Source organism: Rhinolophus sinicus, chromosome 14 (genome assembly GCF_057876585.1).
Source record: "Rhinolophus sinicus isolate RSI-liver-muscle chromosome 14, RSI-T2T, whole genome shotgun sequence".
Taxonomy (NCBI): Eukaryota; Metazoa; Chordata; class Mammalia; order Chiroptera; family Rhinolophidae; genus Rhinolophus; species Rhinolophus sinicus.
In genome coordinates this window covers 1,357,485-1,370,480 of record NC_142514.1, presented here as the reverse complement: position 1 = coordinate 1,370,480, position 12,996 = coordinate 1,357,485, and the positions used below count along the sequence as shown (strand labels likewise).

Sequence of the window (12,996 nt, the reverse complement as noted above, 5' to 3'; positions counted from 1 at the left end):
CATTCTGCAGAGGGGGAAGCTGAGGCCCAGAGGCAAGTAGCTGGCTGGGAGCCTGGCTGGGCACCCTGGTGCAGCCCCCAGCCCCACGGAAACCGCCTGCAGAACAAGCACCACCTTACTCTCACTCAGCGGGCAGGGGCAGAGTGGACCCTGAGGTCTCAGTGAGGGGGGGCGGGGCTGTCTGGCTGACAACCGCCTTTGCAGTAACCACGCCCCCCATGCAGGTGCCCGCGAGGACTGGACATGGACCCATCGGGGGCAAGGGCGTGATGTCGGCCCAGGAGCTTGTGGCCAGCCTCTGCCGCGAGGGGGACCAGCACCTGGCCCTGGGGGAGCCCCCACTGGCCACCGCCTTCTACCTGGCCGCCTTCAGCTGCCACGCCCCCTCGGCCGTGCGGAGCGTCCGAGCAGCCCTGGCCGCGGCTCGGGGGGCACCCGTGCTAGCCACCCTGGAGGCCTGGTGCCGCGGTGACAGTCAGATCCCGGCCATCCACTGGGACGGCATGGCGGTGGTCTCCCTGACTGGGACCTTGGCCTCTGCCTTCCTGGCCACCCTCTGCCCGGACCACCCGGCCGCCGTCCTGCACTCCTTGGCCGGCCTGCTGGCACACGGGCACCACCAGGAGGTCGTGCGGCGGTGTGGCGCCCTGCTAGACGCTCACACCCAGCAAAGCCTGGAGCTGCGACTGACCCGCGCCCTAGCCTGGGTCCTGTCCGGGGCGCAGGTGGACGCTGGCCTGGCCGACTATATCCAGGCCTTCACCTCAAGCGCCGACAGGACTGTGGCGTTTGTCCGCACCCACCAGCAGCCTTACCTCCCCGTGCTTGTCAGCAGCCTCCAGGACCACATCTCAAGGAGCCAGCAGGCTGGGCACAGCAGCTGCCAGCAGGAGACCGACCCCCACAGACTCCTGGCAGCCCTGGACCCCGAAGGCACCTGGAGCGATGCCCTGTCACCTGAAACTCTGCTCCGCGGTGGCAGGTATGAGGACTGCCGGGCGGCATGTAGCCGGGCCCTTGAGTCTGACCTGACGGGCAGCAGACCGCAAGGTAGGAGTGCCGATCACATCCCCGTAAGGGCCATTCCTTCACAGCATGGTTAAGTCCTCGTTACGGTGGGTGTGGGGCTGGTGCTGGGGCCAGGACACCACAGTAACAAGATGGTCAGGCCCCTGCCCTTACAAACGAAGCACCCAAGAAAAGAAGCAAACAAAACACGTGCTTTGGGAAATGGAACGTGCAACGTACTCCTTTAGCCAGGTGGTCAGGGAAGGCTTCTCGGAGGTGTCGTCTGAGCTGATGCCAGGCAGCAGAAGCAGAATGTGCCAGGCCCCTAAGGGAGAAAAAACTTGGGGTGTCCATGCCACTGAACGGAGCTGGGGTGGCTGACAGAAGGGAGGGGACAGAGGGAGACAGAAGGCCCTGCTGGCCTTCAAAGGACTTTGGATTGTCCTCAGAGCAGCAAGAAGCCATGGCAAGTTTTAAACTATGAAGTGAGGTGCACTGGGTTGCATGTGGAAAGTTTCCTCTGGCTGCTGTGTGCAGAACGTGCTGTGGGAGCCGGGGTGAGAACCACACCTGCTGGGGGCTGGGAGGAGGACCCGGCCGGGAGGCTAGAAGGCAAGAGATTGTGGACGCTCAGATCAAACAGGTCGGAGAGAGGTGATGGTTCTGAGATATCACTGAATTAGAGATGATAAGGTTGTGCTTGGTGTTCACGGTGGAGAGAGGAGTGTGGAGAAAGGTCAAAGATGATTTTAAGAATTCGCCTTCAGCAATTGGATTGCAGTGGGTAGGGGAGGAGCAGACAAGAAAGGGGGTGTCAGGGGTTTTACACACACCCCGTTTGCGATAGTGCTCCTGAGGCTCCTTTGTCGGTCCTCCTTCTGTGGGGACTAGGCAGTGGGGTGGGTGTCAGGGGCCACACTGCCCCCAGCATGAGCAGTCTGAGCTGCCCCCCAACTGCGTGGCCTCTCTGTGGGGTTTTCCCCGAGGGGATGGTGGCTGCACCCACTTCTGAGGGTTGCTGGGCAGATTCAGTGAAAACGAGTATCAAAATCCTTAAAATGGTGTCACCACTAAGTGCTCAAAAACGTGTCCCTTGAGCCAATCAAGTGCAGGTGTCACTAGGCAGCCGAAAACATGAGCCTTGCGATGAGAGCGGGCTTGGTTTGAAGAAGTGGTTTTGGATGTGTCCACACAGAGAAGGGATTTAAAGTCAAGGATCCAGATAGGGAGTGAGCAGGGAGGAGGGAGGAGGGCAGCCGGACACCCACAGGCGGGGAACGGCATGTTACTGGTCACCATTGAACACTAAGGGTGAAGCCCATTTTAAGGGTTTGATACACATTTTCATTGCATTCGCTCAGCCCCCGTTGGTGATAGGTGCAACCACATCCCCAGTGCCCAAGGGCACTGCCGGGACTCCCGGAGTGTTTACGTTAGGCTGAAATTTGACCCCCGGGGTGCTCCTAACCACCCACCATACTGCCCCCCAAAATAAGACCCAGGAAAGAGGACAGGAGGACAAGAAGAAGGAGGGAACTGAGAGGCCTGCAGGGTGATGGTGAGGGCCAGACACTGAGGGTGTTTGCAGGATGAAGAGGGGTGCACTGCACTGACAGCTGCTGCTGTGACGTCCACGAAGAGAAGACAGAAAGCATCTGTTAAGTGTGCTGCGGGAAGGTTATGGTGACCCCAGTGTGGGAGGGGGACCAGACAGAGAGAACTGAAAAGTGAGCGGGTAAATTTGTTTCTAGAAATATGCTAGACCAGATACCCTGAAATCCTCCCACTGTAAAAGGTATAAAAATGTTAAACAGAGTTACAAAGAATCTTGAGCTTATGAGAAACTAGGGGACCCTCCATGCCCAAAGCACAAACATGCAGTGGCTGGTGAGCAGTGGCCAATGGCACACAGGCTGAGGACATTCAGAAACTCCCATGGTAGAGGGGTCTTCCACTTTAATGACCAATAGAGACCCTGCAGAAATCCAGAACCTCCAGATGACTACAGCCTCAGGAGACAAGTCATTGCTTCTCCCCACTCCCACCCCCTCAGGAAGCTTGGCTCTGTCCAGCCTTGGCTGTGAACTGGACAAGAGCATCTTCCCTAAGACTCACTGTGTCAATTAAACCTAAGTCATCTATGTCACAGGGAGTCACCTTATCACCACCAGCAGCACAGCGTGCCTTATGATGTAAACAAATAAATTTCCTATCACAAACTTTTTATAAATGTAGTTCCCATAACAAATGTATTCTAATCTCAAGGTTATTTATCAAAAGTCCTTGGAAACACTGAGCAACGCTTCTATAATTTGGGAAGTGTTCTGCCCTTTTCAGTAACTAGACACACAGGGACACTCAATGCAGAATAAGACAGCTTTAACTTAAGCCTCCCAGTGTGTAAGCATCCACGTGCCGGGGTTCCCTGAGCGCTTGTCCTCCCAAAGCACCCAGGGCAACCATTGCCCACGCATTCAAAGTTTTTCATTAAGAACTATGCAGAAAGATAATATCTATCAAAAACTCACCAAATATATCATACTTGGTGGTGATATTTTAGAAGTCTTCCATTTAAAATAAAAAATGAGGTGGCTGTCCACTTTCCCAGTTATCCATCATTGTACCAGAGATGCTAGCCAATGCAATACAATAAGAAGGGGGAAAAACATGTAAGACTAGAAGGGAAGAAACAAAGTTATCACTATTCCAGAGAATATGATTAGCTATGTAGAAACTCCCCCGCAAAAAAAAACAAAAATGTATTAAACATAGGAACAGAATTTAACAGGATATACAAGAAGCATTTATATTTAAAGACACCAGCAACAAACAGAAACTTTATGTTTTAAAAATATACTGCTTACTATAGCATCAGAAAATAATTTATTTCAGAGTGATATGACTTTAAGGAGAAAATTGTAAAACTTTATTAAAAGATAATAAAGAATACCTATATAAGCAGAGAGATGCAATGTCGATTGTTAGAAAGTTTTGATGATATGACAGAACAGCAAAAGACCAATAATAGACAAGACAAGGAAGAAGGAGGACGAGGAAAGGGAGGAGGAGGGAGAGGAAGGGAGAAGATGGAGGTGGTGGTGGTGGTGTAAAGATGTGCTCTACCAGTTAATGCAAGGCTGTAGCAACCAATACAGAAGGTTACAGAGCTAAGGGATAGATAGAAAGATGAATAAAACAGGTTAGGCCAGAAACAGACCCACGTACATCTGGAACTTAATACGTAAGAGCGAGCATAGGAAAGAAGGGGACCACTGTCCAGCAGGTGGTGCTGATTATCTACTTCAAACCACGCAAAAAACGAAAATCCAAAGGGATTATGTCAATCGCTAAGTTTTACAGTTTCTGAAAGAAAGTATAAGAGGATATCACTAAGACTTCTGTGACCAGCTGGGCTTCGTAAGATACCAAAAGTGGAAAGAATAAAGGATAATTTGATACCTTTGGCTAAATTAAAATTTTTAAACTTCTGTTTTGCCCATAACTATAGAAAATGAAAGGACAACCCACAACAGAGACAGAATGTTTGCAAAATGTACAATGAGGAAAAATTAGCACCCAGAGTATTTGAAGAATTCCTACATATCAATAATGAAAAAAAAATGCGGTACTAGATTTGGCAAAAGCATTTCCCAAAAGAGAAAATACAGATGGCTATAAACATGTGGAAAATGTCCAACATCATAGTAATGATACAAATGTGAATTAAAATGAGATATCCACCAGATTGTAGGGGGAAAAAGTATTTTTAAATAAATGAGCCTTGTTAGTAATCGGGAAAATTAAAATTAAAATAACAATGGATAGCATTTCATATCCCCCAGATTGCCAAAATTTTTAAGTCTAACAGTAGAAGAGTCTGGCTTCCAGTAATGGTGAATTAGTTTGACCAGACCATGTGTCCCACAGATAACAACAATAAAATTTAGACAAAATATAAAATGCAACCATTTGAAGGTACTGAACAGTGAGCAAATGCAGGCAGAAACTGGAAGTGGAAAGATGAGGACTATGCAGGATGACACTGCATGCTTGCAGCTTTTTGCGTAAAGAAACTCCTCAATCCAGGTTTTATCCACGTGAAACAGAAAGCTGCAGTTTTACTGGTTTAAGATGTCATAGGACAGAGTTCAAGGCTGGAAAAAAAAAGTGGCTGGAAGATTAGGAGGGAAGTCCTACAAAGGAGGAAGCCACAGAGGGGGTGAGACCCAAAATCTGTGTATTAAATCTATTCAGATCCTCAGCTGACCACCAAACTATACATACATGGGAGACACTGGGTGGCTTGAAAAAGCAGCCATTAGGAGGTCCAAGAACTAAATGGCGATTTCAACTGCTGCCCACCAAAGAGACAAAATATGGAGTTTGATTCTATCCAGTTTAACTGCCTATTAAAATAAAAGTATGTTTTCTTCAGAGGAACTTAACTGAATCCAGAGTCTCTACAAAGCATCTGCCAGATGCCTAGTGCACAATAAAGAGTGACTAGACATGCAAAGAGACAGGGAAAAAAAATGTGAGCAACAGTCAACAGAAAAAGGAGTCAATAGAAACTGACCTTGGGATACTCCAGGTGCTAAAATTAGCATTCAAAAGACTTTAAAGGAACTGTTAGACATATACTCAGGACTAAAGGAAAATATAGTCATAATGAATGAATAGATCTGCAATCTCAGGAGATAAATAGAAACCATTAAAAATGAAAATTCTAGAATTGAAAATCTGAAATGAAAAATTCATGTTGGAAACAGCAGGAGAAGCAGTGAACTTCAAGACAGAAGAGAAATTATCCAATGTGAAGAACAGACGGAAAATGTACCGAGTCTCAGTGCCTTATAGGACAACGCCTAGAAGTCTAACATGTGGAAGTGGGGTCTCAGAAGCAGAGCAGAGAACACACTTCTACATGTAAAGAAATAGCTGCCCCCCCCCCCCAGATCCCAGGGGCTCCATGAACTGCTGCACAAATTTGGGCTAGAGTTGTGTTATTAGGACCAAGTAACTGACGGGAAAGGCTGAAAGTTTCTTTTACTTTGGCCACCAGGACTGGACAGGGTGACCCTGCTGCTGGCTGCCTTGTTGGTTGGTTGACCTCAGGGTACAAGATGCTGTTTTTACTTGGCTCTGGGCTGTAATGTGACACTTACCCACAATGGCAGCAGGGCAGGGCGGCGGCAGTTTTGCTTCCATGCAGAAGTGAAAGTGCTTTGTCCTCTCCTGTTTCAATGTAAAAGGTTATTATTGCCGTGGCGACTGCATTAGGTTATAAGGAAAAGCTCCTTGAGAATTCTGCAGGGCTGTGCAAAAAGCACTAAAGGTTCAGAGACCTGGGATCGAGACTCGTTGGGGCTTGGAGAATGTCCTCTCCCCACCAACACTTTCTAAACCTGTAATATAAGGGGGGAGGCCCATGACCTGGAGCTCCTGCCAGCACTGAGTTTCCTAGGATTCCCTCAATAGTGTGTGCCTGCCGGGGGCCCAGTTGGGGATGGGGCGGCTCAGCTTTCTTCACCAATCAGAAGCCCGAGATCAACTGAGCATGTTCAAGGTGTTCAGACATAAAGTGTGCCGCTGGGGGAGGTGACGCTGTCAGTGATGGGAAACCTCACTGAGTAACACTGCCCACCAGGCCCTGTTCCAGGCACTGGACGTGCATTCATCCATTTAATCCTCACAGCCCTGTGAGTGTAGACCATGTCATCCCATTACAAAGCAAAAGAGGAAACTGAGGCACAGAAGACTCAGTAAGTGGCCCGAGTCCCCCACTCTGTAAGTGGCATTGGGCACGTCATGCCCTCTTTCCTGGACCTGATAAGGGAGATCTCTGTTTCAGAGAAGGGAAGTGTTGAGTCACAACAGAGCCCAAAGAAGGCAAGAAACAAAGATGCTGCAGTGACTAGTCCCTACCAAGGTCACAGGGTCAGACCTCAGCTCTGTCCTAGGGCTGATGGCAGGAGAAGGAACTCAGTCCTGAAATCCATCACTAACAGGTGGAGGCGGGAGGAAGAGGCATTGTAACTAAATGTCTGTGTTGGCTGAACCCTGGCACTGACTTTGAACCCCGCTGAGAGCAGGTGCTGTGTTGGCAGCCAGGGCAGCTGCCACTCCTGCTGTCCCACCTGCTTCTGGTCCTGCTCCTGCATCAAAGAGCTTCCCCGCCTCCTGCCTGCTCTCATCCTGGTGCTCTGTCCTGGGAGAGAGGGAGAATCCCTGAGCAGTAATGCTGCAGAGGGTCAGTTGGGGCGCTAGAGGTGCACCCGGGTAGGACCGGCCCAACAGGCAGGACCAACGCCTCTGTTCTCTTCCCCAGGTGAGCGTCTGGCCGCCCTGCTGGTCACCCGAGCGGCCGCAGCCTTCTTCCTGGACAGCGGGGTCCAGGACCTGCTTGGGGACCTGCACCAGGCCTTCCGTGAAAGCCCCTCAGGGGCGCGAAGGCAATTCGAGGCTGTCCTCTCGACCGAGGACCGGGCGCGGGTGCGGGTGCAGGCACAGGAGGCCGCGGACATGGGTTTTGCCCACTTCCAGGAGGCGGTACGGAGTCGCCCCGAGCTTCGGGAGGACTCAGGCCGCGAGCTGCTGGCCCCGGTGACCCGGGCGCTCCGAGTTCTGCTGCGTGTGGCACCGCCCCGGGAGCGTCCGGCCCTGGGCGCCCGCCTGGCCGAGTGCCTGCTGTTGGCCGGGAACGCGGCGGGCGCTCAGACGCTGTGCGAGCGCCTGCTGCGGCCCTTGAACCCCAGGGACCATGCGGACGACCGCGCTCCCCTATTGGTGCTTCGCGGCTTCTGCGCGCTGCACGTCGGCGACGCGGTGCGGGCCCGGGAGGACTTCCAGGCGGTGGTGGAGCAGGGGCCGCCGCACCCGAGCGGCTGTGTGCGTGCACTGTGCGGACGCGGGCTGCTGCGAGTGCTGGCGGGCAGCGCATTTCTGGGCGCGCTGGACTATGTCACCGCCTGCCGTCTGCGGCCCGACGAGGCTCTGCTCGTCGCCAAGGCCTACGTGCCCTGGAACCAGCGGGGGCTGCTGCTGACGGTGCTGCGGGAGGAGGGCCGCAGGATGCTACAGCGGAAGCCGGACCCAGGACCCTTGGGCGCGCAAGGCCGCCGGAGTAAGGCCTCGGAGATGGACAGCCCTGCTGCACAGGAAGGGTAAAAACTAGCCCTGCGCTCGCCTGGGGCTGCTTCATTCTGGGCTCCTGCCACGTAGCCAGGGTGTGTTTCTTCCAGGCTTACAGATGAGCAAACTGAGGCAGGGAGCAGGTGGGTGATTTCCCTAAATCATGGGTGGCAGATTTAGGGCAGGGGCCCAGACCTCAGTCCCCAACAGCGATGCATTGAAGGACCGACTTGCAGAAAATTAGAAACTCAAACACGGAAATGAAAAAATGAAACCCATCATCCCACCGTTAGCAACCCTTTCTAGTTGGTTCTCTTTGTGCATATAAAATACAGCTCACAACCCAGATTGTGCTGTATGTGCAATTTGCATCCCACCTTTTCCACTCAGGAGATGATGAGACTCCTTTGCAGCGAGACCTGTTTCCCGCAGCCCAGAGCACCGTCAGCCAGGGCTGCTCTTAGTTATAACCATCCCGGGAGACGTCCCGTAAGATGGAGTCAGAGGAGGCGTCCCGGGTCAGGGAGCACGCCCCATCAGGCCCTTGACTCTGGGTGCTCCCCACGTGGCCCCACACCCAGCCCTGAGGTTCCTTTACAAATTCCCTGCCAGTTCAGTGGTGAGCCCGCAGCTGCTCTCATGTGCGCTCCTCTGATTGCCCAGAGGTGGCAAAGCTCAATCCCTGAGCTGGGGGCTAAGTGGGGGGCATGTGCGACGTCACCACACACACACACACACACACACACACACACACACTTCCTCTGTCCCCTGGTTGCTTGGTTTGCATTGCTTTGACTTGCTGGTGAGGAGGCACTGTCACGTGTGTGGTTGGGGCCCCTCGTATTTGTTCTCTAGGAATTGGCCCTTCTCCCAGCGGGCATGCACTCCCATTCCCAGGGCACCAGCAGCCTAACAAGCGCTGTGTTCCCTCGCTCTGCCTCCAACAGGCCTCTGAAGCCCATATTGTTATCCTGGTTTTGCAGAAAAGGGAACTAAGGCAGGGCTGGCTCAGGGTGGACACACAGCCTCCTTCCCCACCTGTAAGATGCCTGCCCCGCAGGGTGGTAGCAGATAGAAAGGGAGTGAGAGCCGAGGGTCCTTCCATAGCACCCAGGTGTGTGCAGTCCAGCAGGAAGGGCGCTGCCTGGGCCAGGCACACGGACAGGACTTGCCTGTGGCTGGCCGACCTGGGCAGGTGGAAGTGCTAGAGGAGGGCCCGGCACTCCCCTGCGCTCTCTCTGCAGGGACGCCCAAGGTGTGTACCATCTGGCCACGCTCCTGATGGAGCTGGACTCGGAGGACGAGGCTCCGCGCCTCCTGGTGGCAGACGCCCTGTACCGCCTGGGCCGCCTGGACGAGGCCCACAAGGTGCTGCTGGTGGCCCCGCCCCGGAGGCCCCAGGCGGCACCTGTGCTGGTGCGGCTGGCCCTGCTGCAACTTCGAAGAGGCTTCTTCTACGACGCCAACCAGGTGAGGGCGGTGGGCCACAGCAGGGCAGGTGGAAATGGGGCCCCGCTCTGCACAGGGCACCAGGCCTCGTGACGCCCCACTCTGCTCCCACACCCGGATGTTGGAGCAGGCACAGCCTGTCCCAGCCCCAGCTCTGCCCCCTCTGGCAGGTCCCTCACTTCTCAGGCTCCTCATCTGGGCCTGGTCTTGCCAGTTGTCATAGGAATGAGCTGGAGCAGGTGCCCCAGGGCCCAGCAGGCCCCCAGCAGGCAGTAGGCGCTCTGGATTTGCTTTTGTTGTTATGAAGAGAAGGGGCCAAGAGTCGAGTGTAGGCCGAGCTTCATCCTAAATCTCCCATGTAAACTCGGCTTGGATTTACCCTGCCCCGGGAAGAGGGCATGGCAGAGGGGCCCCCAGGCCCTCAGGCCCTGCGTGCCTTGACCTGCTCCAAGATCCCTCTGCTCCCAGGAAAAGCAGAACTTCTCCTTCCTCGGGCGTTATGAGGCTTCCTGTTGGGACAGGGTCAGAGGGTGACATCCCAGGGGGAGATGTGGGGCTGTCTCCTGTCAGAGTCCTCCTTCCCCTCTGGCCTGGTTTGGATGCCTGGTCTCCCTGCACTGGGCCTTACAGGTGGGGGAAAAGGGTGCTTTGGGACCTGTGTCCTCAGTGAGCGGCCAGCAGGAGCACCATGGGGTCTCTTTGGGGTGGAGCCCCTCTGATTGCCAAGGTCATGTCCATTCTGGGGCTCGCTCCACACAGAGCGGGCGCTGGTCCCAGGGCATTTGCTCAGCGCCTTTTGAAGGACTCCTGGTGCCCTCTGTCACTTTATGATTTGAAAGGCCCCTTTCCTCTCACTTCTCATTTGTACCTGCGGGAAGTGGACCCATCAGTCAATATTTCTACCTCCATGTCACAGAGAAGGAGGCAAGGCTCAGGGACACTAAGGCGCCAATACCCACGCCACGAAGTAGAGAGGAGCAGGCCAGAGGGGCGCTCACACCTCCTGGCCCCCAGTGTTCCCTGTGCTCCACGATGGGGACACGCAGTTCCTGGGCACTGGCTTCGTGAGCCACGCCCCCAAGAGCCACGCCCTTGTTCGCCACGCCCCTGTTCGCCAGGCCTGCGCGCCTGCGCAAACCACGGCCTTCTGAGCCACATCCAATGAGCCAGGCCCCTGTGAGCCCTGCCCTGCAAAGAGCCTGGGAGTGGAATGGGCTGGAAGTAAAGCACGGGCAGGAACTGGTGACTTTCCTGCCCCTGCAGCTGGTGAAGAAGGTGGTCCAGTCTGGGGATACGGCCTGCCTCCAGCCCACCCTGGATGTCTTCCGCAACGAGGACCGGCAGCTGCTGCGCTGCCACTGCCATACTCGGGCCCTGGCCATCCTGCGGGCGCGGCAAGGCGGGGCCGAGGGCGGGGCCCACGCCAGGGAGGCCATCTCCTACCTCTCTCTGGCCATCTTTGCGGCAGGTAGGAGCTGCCCACCGCCCACAGGGCTCCCATCTTGTGGCAGGTACACGGGGTCATGGGCGCCTCTGCCATGCTGGGGGTGGGGGGCAGGGTTTCCGGGCAGACCCTCAGGTCGAGGGCTCTCGGGTGTGTGCACACCGGAGAACATCCATTGGGTGGACAGGGCATGGACCACTCCCTGAGGGCATCCTGCACCCGGGCCCTGGCAGTCCAGGAGAGCATGCTAAAGCCTGGGAGAGGGGCTGGACGCGCTGGGACCTGAGCTAGGCCTTCCCCACACCCTGGGCCCTGAGGGGGGGAGGGACAGCTGTGGCCCAGCTCCTCTCCTTCCAACCGGGGGAAGTGAGGGCCCAGCTCCCAAGCCCTTTCCGGCAAAAGTGAGGGCGTCTCGCTGTTGTGTGTGTGTGTGCCTGGCCTCCCCCTCACCCAGCCAACCTGCTTGCCCCACCCTGGGTGCCAGGCAGAGGCCTGGCCAGAGCCTCGCAAAGTGACTAGAAGGGACATTCCCAAGTATGCATGGCAAGTTCCTGGGGTGCGTGGGATTCAAAGTATGGACTTCGGATCGTAAGGCTGATGGACTCCTGGCTCTGCACTTACGGGGCACACCCTCTCTCCCGCTTCTCCAAGTGGGGTGACAGAGACAGCGTGTGGGGTGGGCAGTGAGGATTAAGGGGGCTAGTTCTCAGACAGCCGGGTCACTGCCTGGCACAGAGTTCGCACCCTGCACACATTAGCGGGGAAGGGGACATGACCCAAAGTCCTACAGAGCCCAAAGCATGGTTCTCTGTGTCCATCAGTGGACATACGCCCGGAAGGAGCATGGTGGTGGCATCCTCTCTGGGGAGAGGCCTCCTGTGCCCAGAATTCGGAGGGCTCCTCCCTACCCTCCCGGTACCTTCATGCTTGCAGCGATTCCATGCCCAGCCCTGACTTCCTCCTCCCAGCGCCTCACCTCAGATGCAACTGCACTGCCGCCTCCTTCTGGAAGCCCCCTCTGACTGTCTACCAGGCCTTCCAGATGCCACCCCTCCTGGTCAGGCTGCCAGTGCCCCAGGTCAACCCGGGCTGCGCCCCTTGTATCTTGGTGCCCAGGGTTTTGTGGGCTCCCTGAGCTGACCCCAGAGCCTGAGCACCCTCTGGTTCTCCCCACCACCTGGCACCAGGAAGGGCACAGTAAATGCTGGATGAAGACAGAGGCACTGTGCCCACCTTTTCCCATCCGTGGCCAGCAAATGGTCCTGACGCCATACACCTCTTCCTCCAGGGAGTCAGGCAACTGAGTCCCTGCTCACGCGTGCCCGCTGCTATGGGCTCCTGGGCCAGAAAAAGACTGCCATGTTCGACTTCAACTCTGTGCTGCGGGCCGAGCCGGGGAACGTACAGGCGCTGTGTGGACGGGCACTGCTGCGCCTGGCCCTGGACCAGCAGGAGGTACCAGCCCCACCCTCTCGACCTGGGACAGGGCAGGTGGGCTGGGGGTGCTTTGGGGCAGGTGCTGCCTTCCTTCTAACTCCCCGAGGACAAAGGGGGCAGGCGCAGAGGCAGGCCATCTTGACTATGAGATGCCCATCAAAACCCCTGGAGCTCATGGGAAGCTTTTTGTCACATCCCTGGCTTTGGGGAGTCCTTTCCTTTCCTCTGAAGAGCGCTCGTGCCTCCCAGCCTGGATGGATGTGAAAATCCTCAGAGCTACCAGGGGCGCACCGGCTTAAAATAGTGAGAGCCCGGCTGCCATTTTGGGTGCTTCCCTCAGCTGTCTGCACAGGGCCTGTAGATTCAGATGGTCACTGTGCAGGGGCAGGGCGGGAGGGGTCCACTACCAGGCCCCGGGCAGGTGCCTATCACAGAGAAGACGTGCCCAGAGGCAGCCACAGCTGAATGGATGGCACTGGACAAGGGCACTTTTCAGCCAAGAGCAATGTCACTGACTGAAATTGGCT

General features: G+C 55.4%; 1 protein-coding gene across 2 annotated transcripts in view; it reads left to right on the top strand.

Moving 5' to 3' along the window:
• Positions 1-227: 227 nt before the first annotated feature.
• The window catches only part of TTC34 (tetratricopeptide repeat domain 34), a 22,034-nt gene continuing 9,265 nt past the window's right edge, over positions 228-12,996 (top strand). For both annotated transcript variants that reach the window (XM_019757131.3, XM_088790058.1), the window contains exons 1-5: positions 228-1,050; positions 7,337-8,171; positions 9,384-9,609; positions 10,852-11,056; positions 12,321-12,487. In XM_019757131.3, the coding sequence (XP_019612690.3) occupies positions 270-1,050; positions 7,337-8,171; positions 9,384-9,609; positions 10,852-11,056; positions 12,321-12,487 (2,214 nt within the window). In that variant the 5' untranslated portion in view covers positions 228-269. The remainder of the gene's footprint in view (positions 1,051-7,336; positions 8,172-9,383; positions 9,610-10,851; positions 11,057-12,320; positions 12,488-12,996) is intronic.